Source organism: Coturnix japonica, chromosome 18, assembly GCF_001577835.2.
Source record: "Coturnix japonica isolate 7356 chromosome 18, Coturnix japonica 2.1, whole genome shotgun sequence".
Taxonomy (NCBI): domain Eukaryota; kingdom Metazoa; phylum Chordata; class Aves; order Galliformes; family Phasianidae; genus Coturnix; species Coturnix japonica.
In genome coordinates, this window is record NC_029533.1 from 1,557,934 (window position 1) to 1,575,027 (window position 17,094).

At 43.9% G+C, this 17,094-nt stretch overlaps 1 protein-coding gene across 4 annotated transcripts in view; it reads right to left on the minus strand.

The window, feature by feature from the left end:
- Window positions 1-17,094, minus strand: part of MYH10 (myosin heavy chain 10) — an 82,520-nt gene that overhangs the window by 42,956 nt on the left and 22,470 nt on the right. For all 4 annotated transcript variants that reach the window (XM_015879768.1, XM_015879766.1, XM_015879767.1 and 1 more), the window contains exons 4-5: window positions 10,499-10,526; window positions 974-1,076 (exon numbers count right to left, since the gene is read on the minus strand). In XM_015879768.1, coding sequence (XP_015735254.1) covers window positions 974-1,076; window positions 10,499-10,526 — 131 coding nt within the window. The remainder of the gene's footprint in view (window positions 1-973; window positions 1,077-10,498; window positions 10,527-17,094) is intronic.

Below are 17,094 nucleotides of genomic sequence, written 5' to 3' on the forward strand. Positions count from 1 at the left end.
CCAAATCTATCTGCCAAGTCTTCTTTCTGCCCCTCTCCCTTCAAATCCATAGCTTTCTTTTCCTGATAAATTCATCCCAACTCAACATCTGATTCTCCAGAAATCTGAGTCCTGACACAAAGGAAGCCTGATTGCTCTGAGCATCCTACTGCTTGGTGCCCAGCACTAGGAAAGTAGCAGGAGATGCTGTGAAGCCAGAAAATGCACCCTAAAAGCTTTCAACCACCACAGATGCCTGTGGTTCTCCTGCAGAAAGGCATGCACACACCAGCACAGATGACAGCTCTCCACTTGCCTTAGAATACAGTTAAATAAATACTTCACTGCAAAGAGCTCCAAGTGCTCATAGTAATAGATATTTAAGCCCATTCACGTGTAACTAGTGATAGGATGACATGGAATAGCTTCACATGGCAGCAGGGGAGGTTCACATTGGATGTTATCTTCTCCAGAAGAGCAGTCAGGTGCTGGCACAGCTGCCCAGGGAGGTGGTGGAGTCACCATCCCTGGAGGTGTTGAAGAACCACTTAGATGCTGAACTGAGGGACATGGGTTAGTGGGAAATATTGGTGGTGGGTGGATGGCTGGACTGGATGATCTCAGAGGACTTTCCCGATGTTGGAAATTCAATAATACTGTAAAGCCTGGTCACATATGCTGCTACTACAGACTGTATCTGATGGGAAACAAGTCCACCAGGAGCTGTTCATGCTAATGAAGTATCTCTAGAAAATTGAGATTCACTGCATCAGAAAATTCTGATACTATTTCTAACTGTAACTCCTGTATAAAGCCTATAATCTCATGACAGTTCAACAACTGACATGAAATGGAAATGCTGTTGTTAGCTGTTCATTTCAGCCACTAAAGAGCAAACAGTTGATCAAAGTTGCATGGATTACATTACAGCTCATTTTTTATTTTCAATTGAAAATGGTAGAATAATAAAGAGAGAGAAGATTTCCCAACTTACAGGTATATTATGGTCCTTTCTTCCTTTATGGGAGGAAGCAACGTGAGCAAGGTACTGAATAACCTTCTTAGTGTTTTCAGTCTTCCCGGCACCAGATTCGCCTCTGCAAAAAATTAAAGCATTTTCCTCAAAAACTGATTTATCAACAGCCTGTCTTATTCCTTAATAACAACAACCCCCCAGTTACCCCATTTAAGGCTCAGAATACACAACAGAACTTCAGCAACCATCTAAAACCAAGATCCTGGAGCTGCAAGGAGCTGCAAAGTATTTGTTTAAAATACCTCCTTCATCCTAAAGATCTCCTCAGCATTAGGATGTTGATACAATATGTAACATTTGTTTGATTAAAAGCTTCTGACCAGATGCCTGAATTCCTATGGTACCATAAGTAATGAGAAACAGACCTGTTCTTTGCCCAGAGACAGATTTTTTTCCGGACTGCAAATATATACATTTAAACTATTAAACATTTAGTGTATCTCATATTCCAGGACCTGGTTATGAGAATTACAGAGCTGATGGAAACTCTCAACATCTCCAAATGTTCCATAATACAGCAAGGCACACTTTAAGCATTCAGACCCTGCACGGCTCCTCTCAGTCTCTGAGCCAGCTTCAAACACTCTTGTAGCCACGGGGTTACATCCGTTTGTCAAGAAATGAATTGGTGTAGAGGGGTACAGCAACCTTTATTGATGGGAGCACTGACACGTACCATTATTCTTAAGACAGACTGAAAGCAGAATGTCAGAATTCACTGGAAGGAAGATTTCCATATGGGGTATCCTAAACTCCACTGCCTACATGGTACAGGCAGAGGTCTGGCCAAGCCCTCACCACAGCAAACACAAATGATGCTATGGATTTTTATCATTTTAAAGAGACTACCAGATCTGACTTACTGATGCAACTGGCTGTTAATCACTGCAAAGAGATCTCATTTCAAGTGTGACAGGGACTCACATTTCAGTAATAGCAAACTATAAAGCATTTTGTTACGTGGCATTGCACTGAAAGAGCTGAAGTTCTTCTGCCATTGAATGGTGGTTCCCAACACTCAGAAATCAACCAGCTCTAAGAATGACAAGGATACACGTTACGTGCCTGCAGGTTTTTGAGTTGAAGTTTTTAAATGGAAGCTGTTAATTTCCTGGGGGGATCCAAGTGTATCCTTCTGCAACCTCCATGAACCCCTACCTACACCAAGCTGCACATGTTGGTTTTGAGGCCAGTCTGCCCTTCTCTTGGTATTCATTACCATCAAACTGGATCAGGTAGGCAGCTCTGAAGCACCTTACCTCATGTTACACCCAACAGCTACAAAAATGGGACACTACAGCAGCTGAAATGGTAACTTTGCATATGCAGACAAGATTACCCCATGTTCTCATAGTGAATGCATTCAATCTACCTTCTGTTCCACTCACATTATAGAAGCCACACAGAACAACTACACTGGGAGAGACAGCGGTAGCAGACAGGAAGATGTGCATTTCTCCACCAGCAGCCCAGTGCTTTAGCAAAGGCAGTATGGAAGAGCAGCGTGAAAGAGCTGGGTAGGAATAGTGGGGTCACCCTGCCTGTTGGAGCTCATAGAGCTCTATCAGTTGAGAGCACTGCACCACGTGAGGGGACATCCAGCACTGCTTGTCACAGCTGAGGGTCACCCAGGGCACCAGATTGCAGTGGTGGCAGCTGCAGCTCAGGGGCAGCCACCTCCCCCTGCCAACACACTGCTGCAGGCTTCCATGGCGAGGAAATGAGTGTAATTGGACAATAAGAGTAAGAACATGTAGAAATCACTAGTACTGGGCTACATTTAGAAAACTTGGGGAGAGGGGGGGGTCCATCAGAGCTCACCGAATAAACCAGCCGTGTTAGATGCATGGAATGTAAAAAAAAAGAAACACCTTAGGATATATAATGTGAAGAGCTGGTTACAAAGACTGCTCTGAGAATTAGCTAATGGGTAACCAGGCTCCCTTCCTGCCAAGAGATCATCAATACATGGCACAGAAACTGAGCACACCTTGGGACTGCAGCAAGGGGAAATACATGGGGTTCTGTTAATTTAAAGGACTGGAAAAAAGGGAAAACTCCATTTGTACCTGGCCAGACGTCACAAAGTTGTACAGCTGTAACAGATAACTGTGAAGACTGATAAGGAAAAAGTAAACCTCAAACAGCCATGCTTACTTCTCCATTTTGCTTTATTTCTAGCTTCTCCTTAATTATGATGGTTAAGTTAATATCATTCCTGACTGTAGCTCAAAGACAAAGGCAAAACTGCATTTGTAAAGTGAGTATTAACATACAGTTAAATTATTCCAGCAGGTAATAGAAGGAAACAAGCACAGCAAAACATACATTTATGCTTTACAACAATACCATTTGTTCTTACTGTCTTCAGAGCTTGGAAACACACAGTTAGTTGGGACTTTAGAGCTTAACAACCTGTTAAATCACAAAAGCAATTTATTACGTTCTAAAGATGAACCAGATCTGAAACACCCAGTGCAAAGAAAACAGCACAGTAAGCACAGGCCAGATGTCAGCCTTCAGAAGGGCAGCACGCAGCTTTAGGAGCACACTAATCACTTTCCTGGCATACACACAGCAATAGGAAGGTCAAAAACTTGCAATACATTCCTTTTGTTAAAAAGCCTTTAAATCTAATGGCAATTTTTAGACGTCTTTATGCAAGTTCTTATTTAAAAAGCAATACTGATGGATGTTATCATCCTCCTTCTCCTCTCCTGGGAGCTTACAAATATGCCAAATATTTCCTGCAGGATACCAAGTTAGATAGCTCTGCTGCCATGTGCCCTCGAAGAATTAGAAGATTTAGGATGAAGACCTCTTAATTTATAGAAATCAGGACATCTACATACTTTAGATCCTTCCCTGAAAGTCAAACACAAATTATATAAATGAAAGCCTTCCACCTCTACCAACCTGCCCAAAAAAGGTAAACTTTTAGTACCGCTATGTTCAATATTTATGGGATAAGTGATATCACGAAGCTAAAGATTAACTTTATTCAAAACCTTGTTTGAATACAACTCAATTAATATGTTACCACAAATTAAACAATGAAAGCCCTTGGCTGAGATCCTAGCCTTACTTCAGTCAATGGCAGCATCACTAATGAGTCCAGCAGGGTCACCACTTTGCCTCTTATTTCTGTCTTGATTCCATTACGAGCAAAAACAAGGTTTTATGAGATGAATTTGATTCTCAGCATGTTCCATAGTCAGGGCTGAGAAGCACATCAAGTGGAATCATTCAAGCAGACCATCTTTAGCAATGGCCTCCAGCAGGATGAGTAATGTTAGGCCATTAATTAACTGAAGGTGCTCTCCCTTCATGCAAACATTATAGAGATGGTTAAGAAGTCTGAGAGTAAAATTAATGCAGTACCTAGAGATAAAGCACTACAAGCAGCAAAGCCCTTGCTTCGAATAAGCTTTAAACACGTGTGCAAAAATTGGTAAAAACTGGTTAGCACTGACCACTTTAAAGCTTCTGCATGATTTTAAAGTCACTGGATGTAAACCTGCAGGGTCGTTTTCAAGAAGGGAAGTGCTCTTCAGGCAAATTCATCTCAGCTACAATTTGGTTGGCAAAAAATTAGTGACCAGTGACTGACTTTCAACCATCTATTCCTTCCCCAACCCCCCCAGCTCCCTACTCCCAAAGCTACAACTTCTACTATGCAAGATTTAGGCTAAAGGCATTTCTTCTGCTAAACAGATTGCCATTGTGAAGGCAGGCAAAGGAACACAGTGAGAGATGAGCTGCTTGTCAGAAAGCAAAGGGGCTGCATGCAGGAGTGAAGCAGAGATCTGACATCCAGGAGAGTGGTAAGCTCTTCCCAGAGCCTGTAACAGCAGCAGTTATACCAGCAGGACAACGACCTGCCGTGAGAGACCTGCTCCAAGGGGAAGCACTGTTCTAAAGGAAAATCAAACTGAAGCAGCTGCTCATCTCCCTGCCCAGCAGGCTTGAAGCAGCTACATCTGACCTGGTGTCAGTACAGCACAGGACCATGCCAGCATCTCATCCTGAAGCTCCAGCTGTTCCACCTGCAGACCAGGTGTGAGGCAGCATCTGTGAGATGTAGCACCACCAACTACACACAGCAGAAGGACATAAACACACCAAGATAGCCTTGAAATTCAGAGAGATTTCTCCTTGTCTTGCTGCCTATGCTAAGTTCCTGCTGAACAAACACATCCATGAAGCGTTTTAAACGTACTTTGGGAGATCAGATGTGTCTAATGCATCCCATTACCAGTCATCTCTCCAGAGCACCAAAGAGGTCAGCAGTCTGGGAGCCTGGACCGAAACCTTCTCTTGCCCAAAGGGTTTCAGTCTGTCAGTTCTGCTCAGCACCGAGCCCTGGGATGGGCAGTTATCTGGAAGCAGAAGGAGCTCCTGGCTGAATGCTTGGCAGAAGGAGCAGTGGTTCTCCTCAGCAGGCAATTTCACAAGCCCTGCTGCTCAACAGTCCTGCAGGCAGCAACACTTCCCTTCATGCAAAGAGGCCCAAGGCACCAAAGCATGGGAGCGCAGGCAAAAAGTGACTGTGCAAGTAAGAGGCCCAACAACAGGCTTTTGTGCTCACAACAATGGCTGCAAAGAACAAAAGAGACTTATTCTCAGACACAACCGAGTAGATCTTCTGCCAGTTATAAACAAACAGATATTTACAGTGGAGACCTGCAATTACAAGAATGCCTTAATCACTCTACTAATTCTCTGTAATGAAGAGGTGTAAGTGATAGTTTGGACTAGCACAGAAGAGGCATTAACAGGCTTTGCTGTTTACAAGGCTGTTTTACAGCTCCTCCATCCCCCTTTAGATGCTGCTCATCATCTCAACACCAGTTGTCTGGGGAATGTTACAAGCTGGAATCCGGCCAGAGGTTGTATACAAAAATGCTTGGTATTTGCTGCTGTTGTCCTTTAATAAGCAGCCTCTATTCCCTCCACACCCCACCACTCCTACTGAAGCCAATTCAGATTAGATATCCTTGTATGGCTGCAAGCATCCACTAAATGAGTGTTTATCGAGCCTAGTCTCAGTTTTGAGAATACCATTGGCTTGTGGTAAGATTCTCATATTTAGAATCTATTAGATTCAGAAAAGTGCAATGGGGCACATTTTCATGTCTGAAGTTCCAAAAGCTGCCTTGAAGTTAAAGACAACAAATCCAGGAGAGGTTGGAATATTTCTCGTATTCCTAATATACCACAGAAGAAGTTTCTTCATCTTGGTCATCAGCCCCCAGCGGCCTGGCAGGCTCTTCTATTTAACATTAACAGAATAATATTCAAAGAAAAACAATAAAACTTCCCCAAACTCCAGCAGCTGCAGCTTCTCAAAGGCAGAAAACCCTGCACAGCTTCTGATCACCATTTCACATCTTACCTTGCTGTATGAGTTTTAGTTTCAGTATAAACACAGTATAAAGTACTGCTCTTCTGTAATTGAATTCTTAAGAACACTGAGCCTACAGTGTACCACTAAGCCAGAAGGAACATCAAACTGCTGGCACTGCCTACATTTGGTTCCTTAAAAGATGGAGAATGGGCAAGTGGGTGAAAAGAAGAAAGGGGGGAGAAGTAACAATGAGAAAGAGAGTTTTATACTCTAAATTAATACTTCTACACCAAGACCAAAAACTCATCTGCATCAGCAAGTCTGGATTAGAGAACTGAACAACAGCCACACCAGTTGGCAACGTGAGTAATGCTCCCCAGCCTCCATGTTAGGCAAAGGACACAATGTCCTGCTGACACAAGCATCCAGAGAAAGCAGCAGTGTTTTTCCACTCCTGGTGTGGAATCCAAATTTGAGAAGAGATTAAATGCCACTAGTTTATGCACAGCCCATCTTTTGGGGATGACAGACCACAAAGTCCTCATACAATGTCAGTGGATGGTCAGGTTGAGTCAGGTAGCCTCCACGTAACCCTGCTATCTCCAGAACAGTGAGCAAGTCCTCAAACATCTACATATCACCTAAGATTAAGACATTGTTAATACACCGGCCCTGGATGTGTTTAAGAGCCATCTGGATGTGATGCTCAGGGATATGATTTAGCAGAGGGTTGTTAGAGTTAGGGTACTATGGTTAGGCTGTGGTTGGACTTGATGATCTTCAAGGTCTTGTCCAACCTGGGCAATTCTATGATTCTGTAAGTGACTTAACTGCATTAGAAATTACATTAAGCTGTAGATGTAAAGAGTTATTCACTTCAACACTGACTGCATGAAGATAACTGCAGTTCCCTGAGATTCCCCACACAAACGCATTGGGGTTTTCTAAAGATCTGGACATTACAAGCAAAGACATCCCAACAGAGCACTCCAGACTGCCAAGAGGATAAGGATGCCGGTCCTGGCAGTCTGTGAGACTTGGTGCAGTGCAGCTCCAGCTGTGTTAATTGAGAGCTGACCCTTACAGCCAGGGTAAAAAAAATATAGGAAACTGGATCACCTAGAGGCAGGGACAACAGGTGAAGGTGCTGACCAGGCAGATCTGCAATAAGCCTTGGGGGAGACCAATCTCCATGATGCACACAAAGACAGTTGGGGTCAAGGCAATGAGAGAGTAGAGAATGATGGGCACACTCCAACTCCCCACCCATCTACATGAGCAAAAGGTCTTTCCTTTCTCACTAGCATATGTCACTCCTGGGGGGAGAAAGAAAGTATTGTGAAGATTTTCAGCTTTACTAAAGATTGGGGTCAATCAGATGAATCAGGTCCTGAGATGACATGTCTGGGATGTGAAGACATCAAGCCTTTCATGAACTGCCAAAGGAGTTTCTGAAACCACCTCCAGTGCGGTTACTCCTTCCACTGTATTTATACCTGCCTCAGCTGAAGACCTGTAAAACCAGTGGCATGGCAGGAAAATGCCCAGTTTGTCTTTTCAGTGTAGAAGTAGTAATGCAATAGAGACAAGTTCTGGACACTAACCCACCCTTGAGCAAAAGGTATTAGACGTCCTGTTGGTCAACTACACAAACAAGTTTGCCATGGTCTTGCTGGAGGTCATTTAATACCCCACCTGACCAGTTGTCAAGTAATGAGCTTAAAATGCAAACCTGATGAAAGAATACAGTTCTGTGCTAAAGGCCATGGGAGAACCACCTCTGGAGCAGTGCTGTAGTCAGCAGCTCTCCTTGTAGACTGCTTATTCAAAAGATATATTTCCTTGCATGTATGTGGTTTTAATGTGCTGCTTTTTATGTCCGTGTCCAATTTGTCTTGGTGTTGTTCTCCAAATTATTTCAAGTTAACCTGCACAGCAGTCTGGAACACCTACTATATTATTCTGTAGTCAGCATCCAGACAGTGTTAATAGTTGGACAGCATTAGCAAAGTCTCCTGGGCAGTGGTGGAAGAACGATGCTCAAGAGCACAGAATCCTTGTAGCCTCGTGACCAGCAGATCACATCCCTCCATTCTCAAAAGGCAAGACGTAACTGGATTTTATTTGGTCACTTTGGAGGTATAAGCCAGAAGGGTTATTTCTGAAGATCTCAGTATTATGACTGCTTTCGGAGCAGCTCCAGATTACAGAAGTGATTATGCTCTCCTGAGTTCTAAGCACAGTAATGTGTGCCCCCACCTCAACCCTCACCCTCTAGAAGGAAGCTTTCTTCTCCTGGTGCTGCTCATTAATCAGCTCACCAATGGCCTAGAATGTAAGACATGGAACATAACAACAAGCCCCACATATTCCATGTGGAAGCGCACTGCACCAGATATAAAAGAGGATTCAATCACATTTTCAGTTCAGAAGGATCAAAATCTTGTGGCAACCCTACAGGTGAGGTAATAACTAAATTGAAGACTAGATCTTCAAGGCTTTTCAACATACAGATGAACAGATCAGACATTCAGTCAATCCTGCAGCACTGTCATTCTAACCGCTGTGGTCACAGCTGATCACATTGAGTGCAAAGTTCATGCACAGGCCCCAAACCACAAAGCTACTTCAAAACAATTCACCTGAGGCAAGCATACGTTGAAGCATCCACAAGGAGCACCCACAAACAGGCAGAGAACAAAGCTTTCCTTTTTTGCTTTAGGATCTTATTCCTGCTTTGAGGGCTGTCTTGTACACCGCATGCAAAGGAGTTATCACAAAAACAAGTCCTACTAAGGGAAGGGACAAGAGAACTAGGCAAGCCTATATTGCTGACTGTGCCTTGACCTTAGCAATAGAATGTATTTTTGCATCTTGCATTTACAACATATATGGTTTGAAAGAGCACAGCTTTATCAGAGAGACTGAAGATGGATCCTCTCATTTTGCAGTTAAGACTCTTTTACAGGCAGTAGGTGGAAGCTCTGAACTCCTTCATGTCAGTTAACAAACTGCACCTAGCAGTTAATCAGGCAGTCAAACAAAACCTTCCCAGCAGTTAATCTCACCATTGAGCTATTTCAGGAAGCAGGCACCCTCACCAACTATGGCCTCAGAGCAGCTGCTACACACTGGCACAACACATGGCCAACTGCTCACAAAGCCAAGGCAGGAGCACGCTGCCACCACATCTTCCCTCCTCCACTCACATAATTGAGTATATCCAAGTTATATCCAAGACAGTTAATTGCAAGCAGTTTCAGCACAGCCATGGTGTGGTTTCACAACACACAAACCAGTCTAACTAGCTGACTTCTACCAACTGCAGCATCTCCCTGTTGCTTTCCTTGCTCACATTCGTCCCTCCTTCACACGCTGCTAGCCCAGAGAAGTGAGCAGATGGAAAGCAGCATTCTGTGGTCAGGGTGGTTTTCTGCTAGCTTACCTCCCTAAACTGCCTTGTGATGGAGCACCAACTCCCAGTGCTAACTTAAAAGGCAGCACAAACACAGCCTATGTGAAAGGAGGTAAAACTGGATCACCCCTTCTAACAGCAGTCCAAGGACAGACCAACTCAATGGAGCTATAAGCCAGACCATGCACTTGTATCGCTCTGCCACCCCAGATCCCTGTGATACTTAAACTGGAGCCAGAAGCATGCTCCCACATGGGGCAAATTCAGGCACCCGTACAGAAACAAAGAAGGAAATTTTAGCATCAGCTCATCCAGATTTCTCTTGTTTGAAGCAGGTCAAAGGCACTGCTGCTGCTCAGCTGGGTTTCGAGCCCAACACTGACTCATGCTCCCCAAGGCACTATATTGAGTAGCTGTAATACAGCACTTCAGACAGATGCACATACTCAAGGAATTCTCTCTGATTCAGGTATCTTGACTGACATTTCTGAAACTACAATCCTTCAGTGCCACACACCCCTGTAAGAACTCAGTAAGGAGAAATACATTATTACGAGAGTATCTCCCTCCATAGAACACCACTTCATCCTGTCTTTAACAACTACTTACTATCTGTCAAGGTAGAAGGACCAAGCTGTGAATCAAAACCGCTGACCTGAGACCCTCCCCTTTCTCACCAAACCTTCCAGAAGTGCCCAAATGAAAAGCAGAGATCACTTACGTGCAGAGAATGGATTGGTCCTCACGGTCTGCAAAAACAAGAATGGCCATAGTTAGTTTTGCTGCTGTTATCCTGTCATTTGGAAAACAGATTCATTTAAATGAATATTTAGATGGTTCAACTTTTCAGCTTAAATTTCTTAAGGACAACCTTCAAGCTATTTTTAATAAGATTTCTTTAATAATTTACTTCTCACATGGCTCTCAGCAAACAACACATTTGTCATTCAGAGTTTATGATGTCATGAAATGAACATGTTAATGTCATAAAACACAGTGCGGATGTCCTTAAAACATTCTCAGACAAAGCTGACGTGACTCCTTTTGTTCTGTGTGCACCTTTGGATCAAGAATTTCAAATACAAACTATTAAATCAAGCAACAAAACAGTTCAAGCACACAATGTTAATGACCAGAAATAACTACTTGGAAACAGTACCGGCATCTCAAGCAAGGAGAAGCTTTGAGAAGCTTTCCCCTTTAGCTTTTCATTCTTTTTAATTAACATGCGAGCCTAAAGTGCTTCCATAATTCAGCTCATTCACTAAAGACTTGTCAGAAGGACAGCCAGGGAAACACTGAACGCAGCTGAGCTCCACAATACGGTGCAGCTCCTGTGACACCCGCTGCTGTGCTTACGACCTTTGGAAGGAATGCCCGAAGACAGGTTATACCCTGCAAGAGGTATTCCATAATTACAGGGTCTTTACAGAATAGATTTCATCACACACTCTATATTAAAAAGTTCTGTAATCAAAACATCCAAGTACACCTGCAGAAAGTAAAGCATTGCATTGAAGGATGTTCTCCTGCCTCTTTGTGCTCAAGTTTCTCAGTGAGCTTGATGTTTCTTCCCATAGATCTCCAACAAAGTTATTGTTGCTTCTGTACCTTCAGATGTTCGTCACTTACTCCAAAAAAAACCACAATTGCCTCCTGAGGACTCAGACCTGAACACACCTCCCCTCTTCTATCAGTCACTTACAACACACCACTTTACAACAACTCAAAGTCAAGCCTTATTTTCTTTGGACATACAGCTTCAGGCTACAAGCTGGGCTCCCCACTGACCCCATTCTTGACCATGAGCTGTGAAAGGGCTCCAGGAGGGGAACAACCAGCAGCACAACCACCACAGTTCCCCCCAGGACACAGGTTTCAGTCCCACACAAGGAGCACACACAGCCTCAATTGCTTTGAGGCACCATCCCCACATGCCTGATTGATCTGAAACAGATCTATATCTGTATATACAACCAGCAAACCTCAATGTTTGTGATGATTTCTGGTGAACATGTAAACCATCTTACATAGTTTCTCTGGACTTGTTATGAAAGTATTCTAACACCAAGCTGTAAGGCACTGCTCAATTTTGCAGCCAGCATGAAACCAGGCACCCTACCTATGAGATGAGCCAAGCTCAGGATGCTGTTGTGAAACAGCAGGTGTTGACACGTAATTACAGCCTTAGCCAGCACTCAGGGCCAGCAGGTAACCATGCTTCCCCCAGAAGCTGCCTGCATTCAGGAATGGTCCATGTTCAGCATCCCATTGCCCAGCAGCACAAACCTGAGCTGCGGGGCTGCTGCTGTGGGGACAAAGCAAGGGGCTGGGATTGGTGTGGTGACAGCTACAGCAGGCTGTGGTGCTAACGTGTTTTGTTCCCTTCTCCCAGCTTTGCCAGTACTTCAGTACAGTATTGCTATTTTAATTAGTATAGGAATAGAACACTTGAAGGACACAGATTCAAGGACTCCTGCAGGCAGATGCTGCTGCAGTGTTACAGCTATACCAGAGGCCTGGGACTGCACTAGCAGCAACTGGTGGACTTCTGTTTTCTTAATTAAAACGCTAAAGCACACAAGGATTTGCACACCAACCTCCTGTACCTTTGTGCTCAGAAGGAGCAAGAGACACCAGTGTCTGTCCTACCCATTGCAGACAGCAACTCGTATTTAAACAGTTCTGAATAGGAGAACAAGTCACATGTCCCTGCTGTAACATTAGCATGTTATTAATGTTTCCTAAAGAGGTAATTAGGTTTTTCCCTTTCTGTTTTCCCAAAAATAACTTCTCCTCAATGCTGTCACTGCAGTCCGTTGAGAAAGATTCCTCTGAACAACAGCTCTTCAGTTTATCACTTTGTAAGCAGCCAGGAATACACACAGTGTTTGCCTGGAGAACAAAACCAGTTTGGCAGAAAGCAGTGAGCACGTGTTACTGCTTTGTACCATTCCATGTCTTACCTGGGGTTTACCACACAGAGTTCATGCTCACAACAAGCAAGACAGTATCAATGAGTTTTCCTATTCAATTCACCCTGAAGAATACCTAAAAGTCCAGACAGTTGTAGATATCCCACCCAGAAACCTCAGCAAGTGTACAAAACCTCTTCCATTTTCTATGTCCAGGAACCTGCACAGGCACAGATGTTACAAGTAAGCCGCCAAGTAATGCAGTATGTTACTCCAAATTCATTTTCCTGCGTCCATCTGGACACAGCAAAGAGACTAAGAAAGAACAGTTATTTACAGTTTGTTTGGTTTCATTTTCCCCTCCCCAAATAAAGAGGTTTACTTGGGGTCTTGATTTCAAAGCAGCTGGTCCGCTCCTGCAGCGCCCTTATAGCACTGACTAGTTTGGCTGTGCTTTGACAGCACTGAACTGCCATCCATCACTGCTGGGAACTCACCCGTGCCATGGAAGCACCATAACTCCTCTCATATCATACATGTGAAAATGTCCTCACAAGACTGAGCTGCTTTCTGCGATTCAATTTCAACACGAAGTGCAGCAGCCAACCCACAGAACAGATTACTATTATGACAAAGGATATGAGATCTACCATCCGTTGCAGTGCTTTTAATAGCCTTTGCTCTTGTTTGTTTGTTTTAAGAGCTGAAGTGGTTGTTCATGGAAACCTAGAAATGTTGTGAAAACAAATTTCCATCTAAGTCTTGTGATTCTTAAAAACAGGCCCAAAACCATCAGCTCTCCAGCAAGGTCTTCGTGAGATAACATCTCACACCACCACGAGACAGAGACTTGCAGAAGTATGCAAAGAGCAAACTCATGCAACAAACCCCATGGGGTATACAGGCAAAACTCCAGGAGCAAAAAGCAGAACGAGTTTGGCTATCATCACCTCCAACCTTTAAAGCAACTGAGACAGGGAATACAAACAAGTCAGTCTCATCAATAGTCTGGCAGTTGTTTCCACTGCTCCATCAGTCTGGAATGATGGATATACAAGACAAAGGCACAATGCATTTTGAGTGCATCATTTACCAGATAATTTGAACAGAGGGATGTACATCACCTTCTATCAGCATCTGATAACTTCTGGTTTCTTCTGAAGATCCTCCCCTCCTGCTACAGCAGCTCAGCTCCTGCCCTCCCAGGTGTGGACATGTGGGCTCACCAACCAAAGGCATTCATTTAGCATGAAGTCAGTTCAACTCGGATATAGGCACAAGGACAAGCAAGCAGCACGAGGGGATGAAGCAAGAGACCAAGCTGTTAACTCAGTTTGACCCACATCACAGGACCAACCCTTTGTTATTAAACAAACAATGAGGTCCCATGGGAATCTATCGCTTCACTTCAGAGGGATGCAGCTTGGATTTAAATATATCTCAAGGTCTCCCAACAGCACTGAAGGTCGTAACATTCGAGCTGCACTGAAAGCTTACTACACTTTTTTTTTTTTTAAATCAGACAAACAAGTTCCAAAATCACATATAGCCTAAGAATAAAAACCTAAATTTAATTATCTGCTGTGCAGTAAGCTTTGTACAGAATAACACGTCCTTCTGAATGGGGGAATTAGGAAGCACAAAGGCAACACAGTCTGACATGAGCCTTAGGCTGAAGTTCCCCTACTGCTGGAGTAACCTGAGCTGCTGCCAATGTCTCTGCTTCCCCTGCCCACATCCCCCAGTCCATTCCACTTTGGACCAGTGACAAAATGCACTGACAAGTCCTGCTAGTTAAGCAGCTGAGCCAACGGAATTTCATTTTCAAGCAGCTCAGCACCCTGACCACTCTGTTCTACAGCACTGCTGCAATCAGTGCACAGAAAAGCAGACAATCACCTAACCCAGCAGCAGCCCATGTCCAGCTCACTCGCACTGCCTGGTGCTGTGCTGCTCCCAGCCAGAGGCCTCGTGCGATCAGCTCCTCCAACCCAAGCATATCTGCACTGCAGATCAGGGGCTCATGCTAGCAGACAATTCATCCTACCAAAATAAATATATAAAAGGGAAAGAGAGCAGACAGCACAACACAGATGTGGCTACGTATAGTCAGTCTTTTCCTTTGGGAACAGCTGGTCGCTACATCAGTTGCAGACACCAAACTGGTTAGTCTGGAGGCATCAGGCACTGAAGCACTGGTATCATGATTGAGTCTCTTCCCCCCCATCCAGAAGCTTAATCACACTCCCAAGACAAGAACCACGCGCTGTGTTTAACATGCGACTGATGCAGGCTGCAGCCATGGTAGGAACCACCCTGTCCAGTGCTGAACAGATCACACTCTGAAGCAAAAGGAGAAACATCAGAATACAATGAAAAGAAGAATTACAGCTCTGAAAGCTTGTATTACCCCCAGGACCCCCTAAACTTACTTCACTCATCTCTCTGAGCATGAGGGCAACAACTGGCAGCTCCTCAAACAAAGCTGCTGCTTGGCTGCCAAGCATCTGCAGTATTTTCCTGTTTGAAAACATCTATCAATATAAACATTGGGATCTACTTTTACTACATAAATATAGAAAATCAAAAGGTTTGAGAGTTGGGATAGAGAAATGCTTTATTCCTTCCCTCCCTTCTCTCTCCAAGTCATAAAAGGATTATCCCCCCTCCCCCCCACACACCAGACCTAACAAACCCCTGCTAACTCTGGGTAAGGTTCCAGATGTGCATTAAACGCATTTGTTGGGTAATTGGTTCAGGCAGGATGTTCAGAAAAGCCACTGCTCAAATCTGAAGTCCGCCTACAAAGGAATTACTGTATTTTAACAGAGCAGCTTTTCTTAAAAGCATGCCTTAGTTCTGCTTTGCTCACACTGTGGTCATTCATAAAGTGGTAGAAGATAATCAAGCAGAAAAGGAAGAATCTGTCTTCAAGTTTCCTAGAAATATTCACAAGCAGTAGCACTGGAGGACAGAAACCAAACTACAGAGCACAGCTTGTGAGCAAGTGAATGGCCTTCACTACACTGAAGTACAGCAACTGCCCAGATCTGCCTTTCCCATCCCAACTCAATACACAAGAAAGGAAGAGCCATCCGAGGCCACCCCGAAGTGAACTGCCCAACTAGAAAGCCACGTTTTGAGCCATCGTAATAACAAATACACACACATTCAGAACACTCCCACAGGTGCAGTTCCTGCTATCAGAACTGTTCTCCATTGCAGCCACATTGAGTGCCATCTCTCCTCAGCACCAAATCCAGACTCATTGACCCGTCTGAATGCACCCTTCCTATTTATTTCTCCAGAGTATGATACTGGGAAACAAAGGGATTTCAGCTTTAGACAGTGCTTTGTATTCAGGTGCCACAGTCCATATACAAATTGAAGCTTGGTTACCTGGCTGACTCCCATGTTTGTTGTGGATGTTGGGTTTGGAAGCTCTGTCGGTATTTGTCCTCTACTGTAGAGTAGCAGGCTCAAATATCAGATGATTCCAAGAGATTTAAGAACTGGATTCCTGACGAGCTTTATGAAAATGGGTCACTGTCTAAAGCAGAACGACCCTCCATCAGCACGGATTTTGCTGCCGAGTATTCATAGGATTGGGTCATAAAGGAGACAGGTGGTCTGATAATACACCATTCTTGGACATCAAGCCTTGAATAACCTTTAAACAACCAAGTCCTACTGGACTGCTAAGCACAGAGAAGGATCTGGTTACAAAGATGAAGCATGCCTTTATATTTTGTGTTTATCACTAAAATGTTGCCTAGATACTCCATAAACTATCAAACGCTTTACACCATGAAGTGACTTGCAACAAACATCTCTACAAGCACAACACAGGAAGACTGACAGGCACAAGTTTGTTTGCTGAGCACCTATCTTACTGCAGACCAAATATACCCCAATACTTCTCCTGTGAGACTCCCGCTGTATCACTGCATACCCTACATTTCACCTCTACCTTCAGTCATGCTAGTTTCCATGCAGCTGAGTCACACATTTGCCAATGTACTTTCTGCAGCCTCATAGAGACCAGCTTATAGGAATACAGCATTTTGCCAACAACCCATTAAACATGCAAGTGAATGTTTCAGAAAGCATATAATTTGCCAACACTATAAAGCTGGCAGGTGAACTTATGGCACCTCAATTTATGCAGCCAATATGAACTTCTTAATGAACCTTAATGAACTCCAAGATGTGCTCAAGATGCCTCCAAGTCTTTCACAAAGGGCTGAGAAAGGATCTCTGCACTATGGGGGTGAGCACATTGACTCACTGAGGCACTGTGGGGACCTTCCTGCAATTGGTAAAGCTTATAAAACAACAAAAGAGGAAAAACTGTGGTTCTGCACCTTATTCCAAAAGGTGCCAGATTTGAGATAAATCCCAA